At 41.1% G+C, this 16,537-nt stretch overlaps 1 protein-coding gene across 3 annotated transcripts in view; it reads right to left on the bottom strand.

Moving 5' to 3' along the window:
- Positions 1-16,537, bottom strand: part of LOC125451665 (zinc finger protein 407-like) — a 455,235-nt gene that overhangs the window by 419,589 nt on the left and 19,109 nt on the right. For all 3 annotated transcript variants that reach the window (XM_048529122.2, XM_059645956.1, XM_048529124.2), the window contains exon 2: positions 5,333-10,801. In XM_048529122.2, coding sequence (XP_048385079.1) covers positions 5,333-10,721 — 5,389 coding nt within the window. In that variant the 5' untranslated portion in view covers positions 10,722-10,801. The remainder of the gene's footprint in view (positions 1-5,332; positions 10,802-16,537) is intronic.

Here is a 16,537-nt window from a genome sequence, read left to right as displayed (position 1 = left end):
GATGATGGTGTTCCCATGTATAAGTGCCCTTGTCTTTCTAGATGGAAGTGGCTGAGAGCTTCGAAGGTGTTGTCTAAGGATCTTTGGTGAATTTCTACAGTGCATCTTGTAGATACAACATACTGTTGACTATTGAGCATCGGGAGTCGTGGAAGGAGATGTTTGTGGATGTGGTGCTGATCAAGCATGCTGCTTTTTCCTGGACGTTGTCAAATCTCTTGAGTTTTGTGCAGCTGCATTCATCCAGGCAAGTGGGGAGTGCTGCACCACCTGCTGACTTGTGCCTTGTAGGTGGATGACAGGCTTTGGGAAATCAGGAGGTGAATTACTTGCTGCAGCATTCCTAACTTCTTACATGCTCTTGTAGTCACTGTATTTATACGGTATGTCCAGTTGCATTTCTGGTGAAAGGAAACCCCAGGATGTTGATAGTTCCCTGCTACTCTAGATTTCCTTGCTGATTAAAAATCTCTCAATGTCAGCCTTGAATATACTGAATGGCCCAGCCTCGACAGTCCTCACCAGTAAAAATTCCACACCGAGAAGAAATTCTTCCTCATCTCTGTCCAAACAGGGTGATGCTCTTACTCTGAAACTATGTCCTTTGATCCTTGACTCTCTCACAACTCCTAGCAACTGCCCCGTCACCCCTAAGAATCTTATAAGTTTCAATGTCATCTCTCATTCTTCTAAACTCCAGTGAGTGTAAATCCTACCTACTCAATCTCTCTTCATGTGAAAATTCTTCCATGTCCAAGATGTTTTCTATTTATGTGCCATTCTATTTGCCGTTCCTATTACCTGCTGAACTTGGATGCTAATCCTTTATGATTCATGCATGAAGGCTCCCAAATTCCTGCGTGCTGTACCTTTCTGCAGTCTTTCCCCACTTAAATAATATTCAACTTCATTCTTCTTCTTGTCAAAGTACATGGTCTCACATTTTCCCCACATTATATTTCATTTTCTGTTTTTACCCATTCACTTAACCCTGCTGCATCCCTCTATAGACACTTTCATCCTCACTATTTGCTTCCCCAGCTACTTTAGTGTAATCTGCAAAATTGGTTAAAAGTACACTCATTTCCCCGACACAAGCCTTAACATTTTAATATCTACAGATAATCATGGCCGAAGGACTGGTCCCAGTGACATTCCACTGGTTACAGTCTGTCGTTCTAAAAATAACTCCACTTATCCCAATCTTCTGTCTTGTATTCATTAGTATTTATTTTTATTCCTTCATGGGATATTGGCTGGGCCATGTACTAACCATCCGTAACTGCCCTCAAGGTGGTGGCGGTAAGCTGCATTCTTGAATTTCTGCAGTCCTTACGTTGTGGTTACACCTACTATTAGGATGGAGTTCCAGGAGTTTGACCCAGTGTCAGTGAAGCAATGACAACTTAATTCAAGATAACAAAGTGTGAAGCTGGATGAACACAGCAGGTCAAGCAGCATCTCAGGAGCACAACAGCTAATGTTTCGGGCCTAGACCCTTCATCAGAGAGGGGGATGGGGAAAGGGAACTGGAATAAATAGGGAGAGAGGGGGAGGCGGACCGAAGATTGAGAGAAAAGAAGGGAAGTAGAGAGGAGAGTACAGGTGGGGAGGTAGGGACGGGATAGGTCAGTCCAGGGAAGACAGGCAGGTCAAGGAGGCGGGATGAGGTAGTAGGTAGGAAATGGAGGTGCGGCTTGAGGTGGGAGGAAGGGAAGGGTGAGAGGAAGAACAGGTTAGTGAAGCGGAGACAGGCTGGGCTGGTTTTGGGATGCAGTGGGGGGAGGGGACAAGCTGGGCTGGTTGTGTGGTGCAGTGGGGGGAGGGGAAGAACTGGGCTGGTTTTGGGATGCAGTGCGGGAAGGGGAGATTTTGAAGCTTGTGAAGTCCACATTGATACCAATGGACTGCAGGGTTCCCAAGCGGAATATGAGTTGCTGTTCCTGCAACCTTCGGGTGGCATCACTGTGGCACTGCAGGAGGCCCATGATGGACATGTCGTCTGAGGAATGGGAGGGGAAGTTAAAATGGTTCGCGACTGGGAGGTGCAGTTGTTTGTTGCGAACCGAATGGAGGTGTTCTGCAAAGCGGTCCCCAAGCCTCCGCTTGGTTTCCCCAATGTAGAGGAAGCCACACCGGGTACAATAGATACAATATACCACATTGGCAGATGTGCAGATAACACCTGCTTAATATGTAAGGTTATCTTGGGGCCTGGGATGGGGGTGAGGGAGGTGGTGTGGGGGCAAGTGTAGCACTTACTGCGGTGGCAGGGGAAGGTGCCGGGTGTGGCAGGGTTGGAGGGCAGTGTGGAGCGTACAAGGGAGTCGCGGAGAGTGTGGTCTCTCCGGAAGGCAGACAAGGGTGGGGATGGAAAAATGGTTTGGGTGATGGGGTCAGATTGTAGATGGCGGAAGTGTCGGAGGATGATGCGTTGTATCCGGGAGGTTGGTGGGGTGGTATGTGAGAACGAGGGGGATCCTGTTGGGGCGGTTGTGGCGGGGGCGGGGTATGAGGGATGTGTTGCGGGAAATGCGGGAGACGCAGTCAAGGGCGTCACAAAGTCAGGATGCTATACAGCTCGGAGGGGAACCTACATTTCCCAATAATCTGCTGACTTGTCCTTCCAGGTTATAAAGGTCACAGGTTTAGAAAGTACTGTCAAAGGTGTCTAGGTGAATTAATGCATTGCAGCTTGTATACAGTACACACTGATGTCACCGAGTGCTGTTGGTGGCAGAGGAAGCGAATGTTGATGGCGGTGGAGTACCAGCTGCTTTGTCCTGAGTAAGATTAAGCTTCTTGATTGTTCTTGGAGCTCGATCCATCCAGGTCAAATGAAGAACATTCCATTATACCCCTTTGCCCATGCCTTAGAAATGGTGAACAGCCATCAGGTAGATAGGAGGTTACTTAACCACCATAGAATTCCTGATCTCTGACCTGCTCTTGGAGCCACTGTATTTACATAGTTAGTCCAATTCAGTTTATCGTCAGTGATAACTCTTCCACAAAGTACTGATAATGGGCTTTCAGCAGTGAAGACTCAACTGAACATCAATAGAACACCAAGGGGAGATGGTCATTGCCTAACACATGTAGCTAAAATGTGGCTTGCCACTTGACAACCCCAGACTGGATACTGTTCATGTCTTGCTGCATATGGACATGGGCTGTTTCAATATCCAACAAACTGCTTCTTGCACATCCCTGATTTTCAGGGCTTCAATACCAGTGTTCTTTTCTTCAGTTGCCAAAGCCTAATGTTCTATAACTACTTATTCATTCTCAGTGTCAGATCCATTGCTAAAGACCTCCAAGTTTAAAAGTCTGATTATGCCCTTCAAGCTTTTTCCTTTTAATATTCTGCTATCATAAGTAACATATGCCAATCTTGACATCAATGCCCACACATAATGAAATAATTTTTAAACATTAAGAATTCTTAAAAGCTACTTTTTAATGTATTACAAGCCAAATATCTGTATCAATTTTTTAAAAAGAAAACATGTCACGAACAATAGCACTGAACATTAGAGGATGGAAAACCTTCATAAAAAAAAAAGAGGACCTGACCCCTTTCAAGGAGCTGAAGATTTCCAACAAAGGACAATGAAGCCTGGAGATAAAAGATAGAAATGTTGGGAGTGCTAGTATACCAAGGTCACTAACAAAGCACTGCAATATAAGGAAAAAAACATTCACACAATGAAAACTATAAGTTTCCATTTTCACTATAGTGTGACTATTCAGAGTTCTTTCTTGACATCCTTTTTGTGTTTTTGAAGGATTTCTGCTGGGTTTCCAAGCCCCCAGCAATGCTCTTACCCATGCAAACACATCAGCCCGGGAGATTTAGACAAATTTACAAACTGATTGCTGGGAAAAGAATAACTAGCCCATCAACTAGTACCACTCAAGCTACGATGGCCAGAATATCAGGACTAAACATACACTCCTCTCTACTTCGTTATTTTACCAGACTCCACTGGATCACCTCTAAATCTATACCAAATTAAACAGACCAAGATACTGAGCCAGGACAGCAAAGGGGCCACACCTGATCTTTCCGTGTGCAATTGCCAAGTACACCTGAAGCAAAACGTGCAATATTACATTGTATGGTGGTTTTGCCTGAAAACATGATTTGCATAAACATAAGTTATTATTGTTCATGTCTTTTTAAAAGAAAACGATGCAATCATCAGCTTTCCATTTTCTCAATATTCTGCTACATTCAGATCAAAAATTTATACAGTTTTATAGAATAAAAATCACACTATACTTGGTATTGGGAATGTTTTCCAATGCTGCAAGGTCCAAAAGGTCAAAGTGTCATTTACAGGTAGTTATATTACTTTAGCAATCACATTAACTTGACTGTGAGTAGGATTAGCACATATGGTCAAACAGAAGAAAGGTCAACTGCATTCAACAATACTTAACCTACTGGGCATACCCTGGTCTTAAATGAATCCATTGCAAATAAAATTTACATTTTAAATTACAGAACAAATCTTCATGGATAAAGAATGATTAGCTATCAAAACACAAGGGAAATTAAGTGCTGAGAAGTCTGCATTGATTATTTTAAATTATTGAGCTTAGAACATGAAACATTTTTGACTCTCTTCTAGACTTGGTATGCTTTTAGTGAGCTTTAACACATTTACAAGACTTATGGACCATAATTACAAGGGAATTCAGGTAATAGACACATCAGTTATGGGTAACGTATATTAACCAGACAATTGCATAAAAGACTGCAAAATGTTCAGCACTCGTGTAGATTTATCAATAAGCATCAAATAATGCAAACACTTAATCCTGGGCCTCTGAGATCAGAGACTGCTAAAAGTAACTGACAATTTAAAAATGAATATTGTGAAAGATAAAGAAAACTATTCTGTGGCCTCATTCCAAGTATAAGTAGCTTCTTGAAGTCAACATTGCACACCATTCCACAGTGGAGAACCTGAACAAAACTTTTCTTGTGCACGAATTGAAAAAAAATCTTGCTTTTGCACAGACCATCCTTCAAAGTAGACCCAATGCTGTGATCAATTTTCAAGAAATCAACAAAAAAGTCAAGGAACAACAACAGAAAGTGATGGAAAATCCAAGCAGGTCTGGTAGTAGCAGCATCTATGGAGAGAAACACAAATGAACATCTAGAGTCTTCAACACTTCTTCAGAACTTTGCCAAAGGTTCTCCAGCACTTTCTGTTTTTGTTTGTTTCAGATCACCATAATCCAGTCATTTGATTTTTAACAAAATAATAAGGGCTAGACTTAAAATTCAAGTGGGCAATGCCAACATATATGTACGTACCAGTATGCGTACGGATGTGAGCAAGAAATGCTAGTGAATTGCTGCTTTTGCAGACCTTCCCACAATATTTGCAGACATTGCCTTGATTTTCCTGCCGCTCACAGTTTATCTGTTCTGTGTCTTCCACAATGTATTTGTTCACTTCCCTCAGCATTTCCCCATGTTTCTGCTTGATATGCACAAAGAGGTACTCCTCTAAATCAAAAGCTGTGTTGCACTTGACACACTTGAAGGTAGCACCACCTTCTGGCAACTCCTCAATGCTCTCCTGTTCCATTCGCTGGTGACCCATGCTGGCCAAATGCTGATGCAAGTTACTCTCTGTGTAAAATGATTTGCCACACAGGAAGCAGTGGAAATGCTTTTCCGCAGAAGGATGTTTCATGGCAATGTGAACATTCAACCCATTTACACCATCTGCCAGGAACCCACAGTCCTCACAGCGAATGCGTTTCGGGTATTGAAACAAGGATCCTTTATTTTTTCTCTTCTTCACAACTTGGGAAGTGTCAGTCTTATAGACTGCAACTCCCCATTCATCTGGCGAGATTCCATCAGCTCCTTGGCTATCTTCACTGTTATCAGTGCATTCGGATTTTTCACTCCCGAACTTGTTCTTTAATCTTACTATAGATGCATCAAACTCAAAATATTTTTGGAATCCCTTACATTGCAAATCAAGCTTACGGCTTTCACCAGTGCCTTCAGTTATTTCAAATTCTCGATTATTTTCATTTGCGCTTTTCATATCCCTAGTCTTCTCCTTTAAATCTGTTTCCATTTTATTTTGATCATCTGAAAGACTTTCACTCCCACCAAAATCGTGTGAGGCTTCAATGCCACCTTGCACAGTCATTTCCATCCTAGCTGCCTCCATGACGTTTTGATTGTTGCTATCAATTTGTTGTACATGGTTAGCATGGATATGTTCTAAATTCTTCAGAGGTTGCCAAAGACAGCCACCTACTATGGAACTTCCTTCAACATCTTCTGTGGAAGCCAAAAGTCCTACTTCCATATTCTCTTCCTCTGCAAGGCTGTAGGTATTAGGTTGATTTTGACCTGGATCAATCATTTCATTTGGTCTGCTATCCAAATCAGAAGAACTTATCTCCTTAGCCACTTCAGTTGGTTTAATATTTTGCTTATCTATCCATCTCTCATCTGCCTGGCAAAGCTGTTGAAAATCATCCTCTTCTGCCTGAGAAGCTTCAACATGTAAATCAATATCATTGTTCTTGACATTAGTTTCCTGTAACATGACAATGTCTTTATGACACTTACTTGAATCTTGCTCACTGGGTAACTCAGAAATTTGATTTTGGGTTGTTTCCAACACTGATGACTCTAATGACGCAGATTTCAATTTTGCAGGACGACTTTCAGTATCCAGAGATGCATTCGAACGTGCAAAATTTGCTTCCAATATTCCAGAATAAGCTTCAGAGGAAATTTCTGAATGACATACAGTTGTTAGAGTTTGAATACTTTCTTCCTCGTCAGCCATTTCATTTTGTAAGGATTTTATCTGATTTTCTGCCATCTGCGACACTGGTACTGTCTCTTTCGCTGATCTGACCTCTTCAGTACCTTCTACTGGCATCTCGGTTTCAATCACACTTGGCAGAGACTTTTGGATGGCATCTTGAGAAGCCTTTGATATGTCTCCTTCCTTGTTCCAGCTCCTTTCATTCATTCGATCCTCATTTCTTTCTTTGTGGCTTCTGTTCTCTGGTGTATTGGTTGGCATGGTACTGGAATCATGCCCTTTATTTGGATTTAATTTGAGGTAGGACCGACTTTTGAGTTTATGTTTCTCGGTGATTGCATGTCTCATCATTTCACGACGTGTGACAGCATAATAAGCACATGCCATACAATAGTAGTCAAAATCTCTTGTGTGTTTACGTTTCACATGCATCTCAAGGGTAGCAAGAGAGTAAGCCATAAAACCACAGTACACACAAGTCGTAGTGTGGTTTTCTTTCCTTTGCTTTGAGTTGGACGAACTACCATTTTGTCCCGTATCATTTGATTCCACATCAAGAACTACAACTATCTCATTCTGATTTTCCACTTTCTGTTGATTTTGCGTTGAAGACAATCTCTCTAAATTCACATGAGTATTGCTGTTCTCAGTACTCCCAGATGGGTTCTCTGCGCCAGGGATCTCTGGTTTCAAACCTTTGCTGCTGTTTTGAACATTTTCAGCCATGGAAACAGCGGTAACATCAGTCACAATCATTTGTAGATTACCCTTATCAGGAGATGAGGTAATTTTTCTGCAAACTTCAGTCTTGGAGACATCAGCCTGATTTTTATGTTTCTTGGTGTTACAGTGACGATCCATGTCTCCTTTGGTGACAGTGTAGTAGTTACAGGTCTTGCAGAAGTAACTGTATTGATGACTATGTTTCCGCCTAATGTGAATGTTCAGATTTGTGACACTGGAAGCCAATAGTCCACAATAAAGGCAAGTTCTGGAAATATTCCCTTTAGGGCGCCCTCTTTTAACACTTCCTGTCGAATGAAGATTGCTTTTTTGAACATCTTCTACATTGCCTGCATCCCCTTTTGGTATTTCCCAAGCTACAACAAATTCCTCTCTGGGTTTTGATGGCTCAAGAACTTGAACATAACCTTTATCTATTTCAGTATTAACATTCCCTGAAGCCCCTGCAGTCTTCATGGTCTTTTGAACATCCTGAACACCAACAGACACTTCTTCAACACACTCCTCCGCGGATGGGCCAAGATTTGTTTTCTTGGCATTCATAATGTGCCTACTTCGTTTAATATGCTTCTCCATAGCTTCCTTGCTAATAGTGTAGAGGCTACACACTTTACAAAAAAAGCGATACTCTTGTGCATGTCTGAGTCTTATGTGTTTTAAAAGGACTGAGGCAGATCTAGCTTTATAAAAGCAATGTTTACACTGCAACTGGGGTCTGCTGTGTGTTGATCGTTTTAGTATATTCCCTGCAACTACTCTGGTGATAGAAAGCTTCTGAGGATCCTTTAACAAAGGATTTGCTTTTGATACAGTAGTTTCTTCATTTGTATCTGATAAAGAGATTTTATTTAATTCTAGTCCTCTCAGCTGCAGTCTTCCAGCTTGCTCAGCTGTGGTGTCTTTCTGCTGCGGGAACATGTTTTTTACATGCTGATCAGTACCAACGTGGTCTGCTAGGTCATCTTCTGATACAAAGTGCAGTTTGCAAGGTCGGCAGTAAGAAACTATTTTGTGTTTTTGATTCATATGATTCTTGAGAGTTTCTTCATCAGAGGTCACAAAGGTGCAGAGCCAACAGTCAATCTTGGAGAAGTTAACTTGATGCCTGTTGCTTTGACAATGCTTTTCAAAGTCACCTTTTGTAACACAAGCATAGCCACACGGTCGACAATGGAACACCATTTCCTTTGTATGGCGTCTCTTGATATGGACCTCTAGGCCTTTTCGGTTCTGAAACAAATGGCCACAGTACGAGCAGGTGCGGAGGGCTTTACGGTCAGCAGGGCTCAGCTTCGATTCAGGATTTTCAACTTTAGAGACTTTATTATTTGCTGGATTGGCAGATGGGGACTCAAGGTTTTGATTCCCTGAAGTATTTTCAATGTTGTTTTCAACCAATGCTAATGAATGAGGTACTTCTGACGGGGCTGATGCTCCTTCCTGATTGCCACTTGAGCAACTTACTTTAAATGCATTCCCATCCTCTAGGTTTGCATCAATGGGTGTTGTATCAGTAGTTTTATCCTGATTCTCAGGTTTTCCTTCGAGTTGCTTTGATTCCTGGGCAATCGATTTCCTTGTTTCTTTCACATTCTTGCTTCCAGCAGCACTGACACTTTTTTGCTGTGCTTTAGGAAAAACCTCTCTCTTATGAGAAAACCGGTTTTGACCTCGACCTCGACTGTTATGCCTTGTTGAAAGGTTAGTTTTTCCTGGGAGCTTTCTTGGAGACCTTTGGTTTGCCACTTCTTCCTTGGGAAGCCTGATTCTTGTACTCCTGTGTTCAGAATTGACTTTGCAGCGTGCACTGCGCAGTCTCAGGCTGACATTACCATTTCCAGAGTGCCTTAGTCTTTGATTAATGCCACGTTCTTGCAGAAGATTAGTTGGTTCTTTTGTACTTCTCAAAGTTCTTCCATGAGATGCCTTTCCAGCACGACAATCATTAAGCTCTGCTTGATCATTTGCCATTGGCATTTTATCTCTGCAACCTACTTCCACACAGAGACTATCGCCAATTCTTGTTGATTTGCCGAAACACTCAATGCTTTGCTTACCATCCTTCTGGGCACAACATCTGTTCCTTGCCATTCTCAAATTTCTAGGCCTCTTATTTAAGGGTTTTGCACTTCTTGCTTTCTCTTTTGTAACATTTTCACCTGAAAGACCCTTTTTGGAAAGCAAGTGTATGTATCCACCCCGTGCAGCAAGGTTCTTGCGGCGAAGATGAGTATTCCCACGACAATGGGTTTTCAGCAGGTTTTCATCATAACATTGATAACCACATAGGTCACAACCTAATCTTTTTTCCTGGAAGTGTTTGTGTTTGAGATGAGCTTGCAATAATGCTGCACTCTCTGCCTTGAAGTTGCACTGAAGACAAATGTGTGCCTTGGATCGTTTGGAATGGTTCTCTTTAATGTGTTTGTCTAAGTCATACCGTGAAGGTAATAGGTGGCCACAGAGCCTGCAGTTAAATCCTTCTTTTGCATTTGCATCTTGACTTGTGCTTTTAGCTTGTTTTTTATGGCGAACTGAGGATATGTGCTTTTTGTAACTCTCCTTGGATTGGCTGGTAACATTACAAATATTACAAACAAAACAGTTATCAGTGAAATGACACTGATCCACATTAGTTTTTAGTGCAGCGTCTTTTTTCCGTATAAAGTTATAAGACAAGGACAGTGAAGTTGCTTCAAATTTGATCTTCTTATTTTTATCCTGACAATCCCCAGGTCGTCTTTCAGACAGCACACTGTCTATCACAATATCATTTTCTACGTGCCTGGTTTTTGAGCTTGCTGGCTCTTCTTCATGGGCTAAAGCCGAACCTTCAGCAGGCTCAATACTCCCACTGTCTTGAGTTTGTTCCAAAGTGTCCAGCTTGTGTCTTTTGGCCGGAGTGACCTCCCCACAGGGAGGCTTACCACACTTAGGTCTGCCATGGGCCACCTTTCCTTCCAAGGCAGTGCTTGTGTTCAAGCCCTTTGTATTCTCCAGCCGTGGGTTTCCGCTTCGTCTGCAACGTCTGATTAAACCAGTGTGTGTATTTTGTCCAATTGCTGGTTTCGCTCTGGTTTTCCCAATTTTCTCTTCATTGACTGGCAACTCAACCAAGTTGCCTTCAGAGTCTATGGATTCTTCATTTAAATCCATTGTTGCAGTTTATGATCAAGGTATTTCATTTTGTTGGCAGGGTGGCGTCAGTAGAACAGCTCTTTTTATTTCCTTTGACCCTAAAAGTAACAGAAAAATAAAACACAATGACAAAAAGGAAATAGTAAATTTAAGAGAAAGTCCCTTTGTAAAATGTGATGGAGGTATTTTAAAGTAAAGTAATCGGTATGACAGGTCGGCACAACGAGGGCCAAAGGGCCTGTAATGTGCTGTAATGTTCTATCAGCAATATCTTTCTTCCAGTAATTCTTATCATCATTATTCTACTCCTTCACTTGAGATACACAAAATAAAATGCTTCAAATCATTATTATACCATATAATATTGGTCACACACACAAAAGAAAAATATTAATGCATTTTAGTAGGAAATGACAATAAGTGGGCTACACAGTGTATCCTTTTGCTCATATGTGTCTTCACATATAGTGCAATAGTGTGTAATTACTGCAAAGTATATAATTGTTAAATTCTGAAGTAAAAAATTATAGGTTGTCAAAAAAATTCAAAAAGGGAATCCAACAACAGAACAGAAGGGAGCTGGTTACTCCCTGGCTACCTGTGCAATATTTATACTTTTGAGCCCAACTGCAATGCGAATGTCCAGTATATTGCACCCTTACAGTTTGACCACATCTATACTATTACAAAAAGGAGGAAAAAGGCTGCCCAATAAGCACCATGTGTGGTGGCAGTCTGTATTATCTCTGGCCAGTTGCAGTACTGCAAAGTGATTGTGTAATCATGTGAATCCTCCCTTATTGGCCTTGAACTTCTTTATTTTTAAAATATCCTCCAATCCTATAACCCTCCAATATAGCTGCACTTCTCTAACTTAAGCCTCTTTAGCATCCCTGATTTTAATGGTTTCAGCATTGTGGACCACAACTGAAAATGCCTCAGCCCTGGAATTCTTTCCTAAAAACTTTGCCACCTCTCCAACTCCCTTTATTTCTTTCGGAAACTGCTGAAAACCCACATCTTTAACCAAACTTTCACTCAACTGCCTTTTTATCTCCTTCCTGGGCTACATGTGTTTTGTTTTGCAACCTCTGAACTGCTTCATTGCATATTCTAACGATAAAGACACCACACAGTGTAAATACAAATTGGTGATTTTTATTTATTTAACAATTAACATCTGAAGAAACTTTGATGAATGAAACTAAAGAATAAAATTGATACTAATTATTTTTAATTCACCAGCTCCCTCCACCCCAGGAGCAAAAGGACAGCAAGTACAAGTCAAGGCTAAAAGTAAGGTCCCATGTTATCTCTGGCCTTTATTTCCTCATTCCCCCCCAACCCCACCACCCCGAACAGGTCATTCCTGTATAATGGTATTATATAACACCTGCATTGTACTGTCACTTAATAGTCAAATGCAAACAAGGAAAGTGTTTCTTGTAACCGATGTGGCATATACTTATTTTTAATAATACATCAAGGGTTTCAGGGCTTCGGTTATGTGACTAAACATGTACTTTACATTGCTGTTCAGAGCATGACAAAAAGAAAAATGCCAAAAGTGCCCCTAATATGATACATTAAGGAATTGTTAACATCCCTTCTACAATCTCATATAAAAAATCTTTGATTGTCACAGTTGGATTGGTGAGCTATGAGGGAGGGACATATAATCAACGATGTTGGCATGATTAAGTTGCAACAAATCAACATCAATTTTCAGACAGAACTCCACAACGCAAAAAGCTTAGAAATGAATGGACTCTATGATTGTTGTTCATCATTCACTATGACAAGCTTTTAACAATTTTAAATTATCACCAGTGGTTAACAATATTTTCAGGAAATAAAATGTATTTAATAAATGGATTCATCAAGTAAAGCAAGTTGGATAAGCAGAGAAAGCAGACATCAATCAGTGTAAAAGCTTATATTTGCATGAATAAAAAGAGATGCAGGGCACTGCTGAATGAAAGCTCATAGTTGAAAGGAACGCTAAGGTATCATTTCAAAGGGAGGTATGATACTATCACCAATCTTACAATTTCAACGCTAAATCTGTTGCCAATTATTCCCACAATATTGATTGGTAACTTTTCTTTAAATAGAAAATTCAGAATGTATTTATAACGAAAAAGTGGTTGACACATTGTTTCTATCAATGTGTGGCTGTATTTTCCAAACCCAAGAAAATATGGGCCATTTGGACTCTCGGTCAATAGCTATCTCACAACCAACATGACTAAAACAGACTGTATGGTTATTTAATCTCTCTGCTGTTCAAGAATGCTTGCTGTGTGCATGTTAGCTGCTGTTGTACATTACAACATCGACTACATTTCAAAAGTGCTACTTTAGTTGCAAAGCTCTTTGTCCTTATCAAGACTCAGGATGTGTAAACGTATTAAGTCTGTGGCAAATAAGGGAATACTGCTGAGCAGCATGTTTTTCCAGACTTCTTGGGAAAGGGAAAGGCTGCTGCTATTTAAAATTTAATAAAAACTTTAAGATTTTGAAGAAACATACACAGCTACCTGTAACATTACTGTCTTCCACGTCATTGTGATGATACAAAAAAGAAAAATGTGACTGAGATCAAGGCTTGTAGCGGTAAAGAGGAATGTTCTTGAATGAAGAGTAAGAGTAGGCATCTCTGAGTTTTCTGAAAGCTTTTCTGCTTAGTCTCTGTTAAAAATCAAAAATTGTGGAAAACTATACCAGACCAATTACATGACTCAGAAATGTGTTTCTCAAAAGCAGGCCACTCTTTTCAGATTCTTGCACTTCAGAGGGCTAGCACTCTGGCTGCGAAATAGAATGCTAAAATGAGCCTCCCTAAATTTAAAGACTTCATTATGGTTAATTTGAATAACAGGCATCATTCAATTTGCACTTCCAAAGAAGTATATTAGTTCATGTACACTGAACTCTAAACAAGCAAAAAGAAACTTGCAGTATATAATGCCATTCTTGACCACCGAATGTCTCAAAACACTTTACAGTCAATGAAGTACTACTTGAAGTGTAGTTACTGTAGTAATGCAGGGAATATGGCAGGCAACGTTTGCACAGCAAGCTCAGGCAAATAGTAAAGAGATATCAGCCAGATCATCTGTTTTTGTCATGTTGATTAAATGACAACAGGAAGAACTGCCCTGCTCTTCTTCAAAATAGACCCAATGGCAATTGTACATCCATCTGCTGCAGTCTTGAGTTTAACATCTCATCCAAAAGACAGTGTTTCAGACAGTGCAGCATTCCAAAACAGAAACAGAGGCTGAGATATCCTGAATGGGATTTGAACGCAGAACACTAACTCAAAAGGCGACAATGCCACCTACTGATCCATTGTTAATATAAAATGAAGTTTATTAGTCTCACTGTCCACTTTGTCCCCCATAGCCTGGCAAGTCTTTAAGTACATATCATATTGTTCTTGGAAGTCAGGAGTGAATCTATATTAACTGTCCTTTCACTGTTGTGTCAGAAATAACTATCAAGCTTTCTGCTTTGAGAGATAACGTAAATGTCATCACTTCTTCAAAGGACAGAACACTTCTCAAAGAAATTGACAAAATCCTGTCCCACCAATGTTACAGTAGGCATGAACTGATCTAATAATCAAGAACCGAAAGAACTGCAGATGCTGTAAATCAGGAACAAAAAAAAGTTGTTAGAAAAAAGCAGGTCTGGCAGCATCTGTGAAGGAAAATTAATCAATGATTTTAATTGTATGGATTAATACAGACATTGAACAATTGTGCAAAACAAAATCCCAATATACCAGACCAATGCCACAACTCCCAAGTGTGTGTGTACAAAAACCGGTCACCTTTTTCAGATTTTCGTATATCAGATAACCAGGGTTCTGGAGCTGAGAAACAAAAAACATTACAACGAGCCTTTCCAAGTTTAAACGCTTCAGTCTGGCTAACACGGATGGGAGGGCCTATTCGGTTTACATTTCTGGAGAAGTTCAAGTCTCACTATCACAATAATACGACATATCTCAATGGAAAAATTAATGGAGTGCTAAGGTCAAACTAAATCGTCCAAAAAAATTCAACAGATGAAATAAACGTTTTGGGTCACAAAATCACCAGAATTTGCTGGCCGATTCCTGGCACTCTACAACTTAATGGCACCTCCTGTTCAGCTTCCCGTTACTCTCAAGAACTGGTTGGATTTGTATAATTAAGGCCGACAATTAAACGTTAATGATGGGATAAATGTTTGTACAATGCCAATCGATCCCAGAAACCGAAGTAAATTACTGCTCTCTGATGAAGGGTCTAGGCCCGAAACGTCAGCTTTTGTGCTCCTGAGATGCTGCTTGGCCTGCTGTGTTCATCCAGCCTCACATTTTATTATCTTGGAATCTCCAGCATCTGCAGTTCCCATTATCTCTAAATTACTGCGTCTCTTTCCGATATGTAGTAAGTTCTTGGAGATCCAAAAAATTACATTATAAACCCAAATATTCCTGTGTAATTTCCATCTCTCTAAATTCACTCTTCCTTCCCCGTTCTTTCTTCATCTTCTTGTACTTGATTTGACTTCTTGCTTCTCTCCGTCATTAAAACTCGACGATTAAAGGACTGACTGTCCTGTCATTCATCGATGACGGTGCCAGAATGTCCCGTTGGTGTTCACCTCCTGTTTATCAGCTCAAACCTCCAGAAAGTAGGAGTGCAAATAACGTCCGCGCCTAGGATAAGAAAGGCGGACTAATTTGATGGGGAGAGATAGTAGGAACTGCCGATGCTGGAGAATCTGAGATAACAAGGTGTGAAGCTGGATGAACACAGCAGGCCAAGCAGCATCAGAGGAGCAGGAAGGTTGACGTTTCGGGTCGGGACCCTTCTTCAGAAATTTGATGGGGTTTGGCTTCAGCAAGATTCCAACTTTTCATCTGCAAAACATTTGGACTCCTCAGCATTGTTGACATTCTCAGTCACCTTTCAGGCAGCATTTCCCGTTCGATTTTTATCCCCAAATTATCGTGGCACTGTCCACTTGGTGGAGCTGTGCAGCCACGTTCAGAACACTCACATTAAAGTCTGTCTGGTCATCGATTTGGGAGCTCCGTGGGCAATTTAACGGGTTTTGCACAACAATTTTCCATAAGCATTGCATAGTTAGTAGTTCCGAGTGACTTCTTTTCCCGTCACACGCTGTTGGTAACATCGTTACTACTGTGAAATAGATCATTGGCAACTCAAGTGACAGGGAAAGTGAATGGCTATGACCTGCTCGGCACTTAGGGACGCACGTCGCAGTCTGAGTAGTTGAGAGTCCGGTTCCCACACATTTCGGAAAAAGAAAGCTTCTGGCTTCAGTCATAAAATGGATATAGCACTGAAGCACTGTGCTGGATCTCGACAAGAACAATTTACTTAATCCTACTAGTCCATATTTTGGTTATAACTCTGCAATCTTTATCTTCACAGAATAATCCAATTATCCTTTGAAAGCAACACAGTCTTAGGCTACTTCTCCCTCCCACTCCCTGGACGACATGTCCATCCTGGGCCTCCTCCAGTGTCACAACGATGCCACCCAGAAACTGGAGGAACAGCACATCATATTCGGCCTTGGAAGCCTACAACCTAATGGTCTCAATGTGGACTTTGAAGCTAGTAAAGTCTCCCCACCCCGATCTCATCTCAAGACGACGTCCCGCTCATTCCCTCCTCCTCGACCTGTCCGTCTTCTCTCCCACCTATCTGCACCACCATCCACCCTCTATCACCGCGCCCCCTCTCAATTTGTTATAGAGCCCCTTAGCCCTCCGCTATTTCTGAAGAAAGGTCCGGAACCGAAATGTC

This window comes from Stegostoma tigrinum, chromosome 5, assembly GCF_030684315.1.
Source record: "Stegostoma tigrinum isolate sSteTig4 chromosome 5, sSteTig4.hap1, whole genome shotgun sequence".
In the NCBI taxonomy this organism is placed as follows: Eukaryota; Metazoa; Chordata; class Chondrichthyes; order Orectolobiformes; family Stegostomatidae; genus Stegostoma; species Stegostoma tigrinum.
The sequence above is the reverse complement of the archived record's forward strand: the minus strand, read 5'-3'. Positions and strand labels throughout refer to the sequence as shown.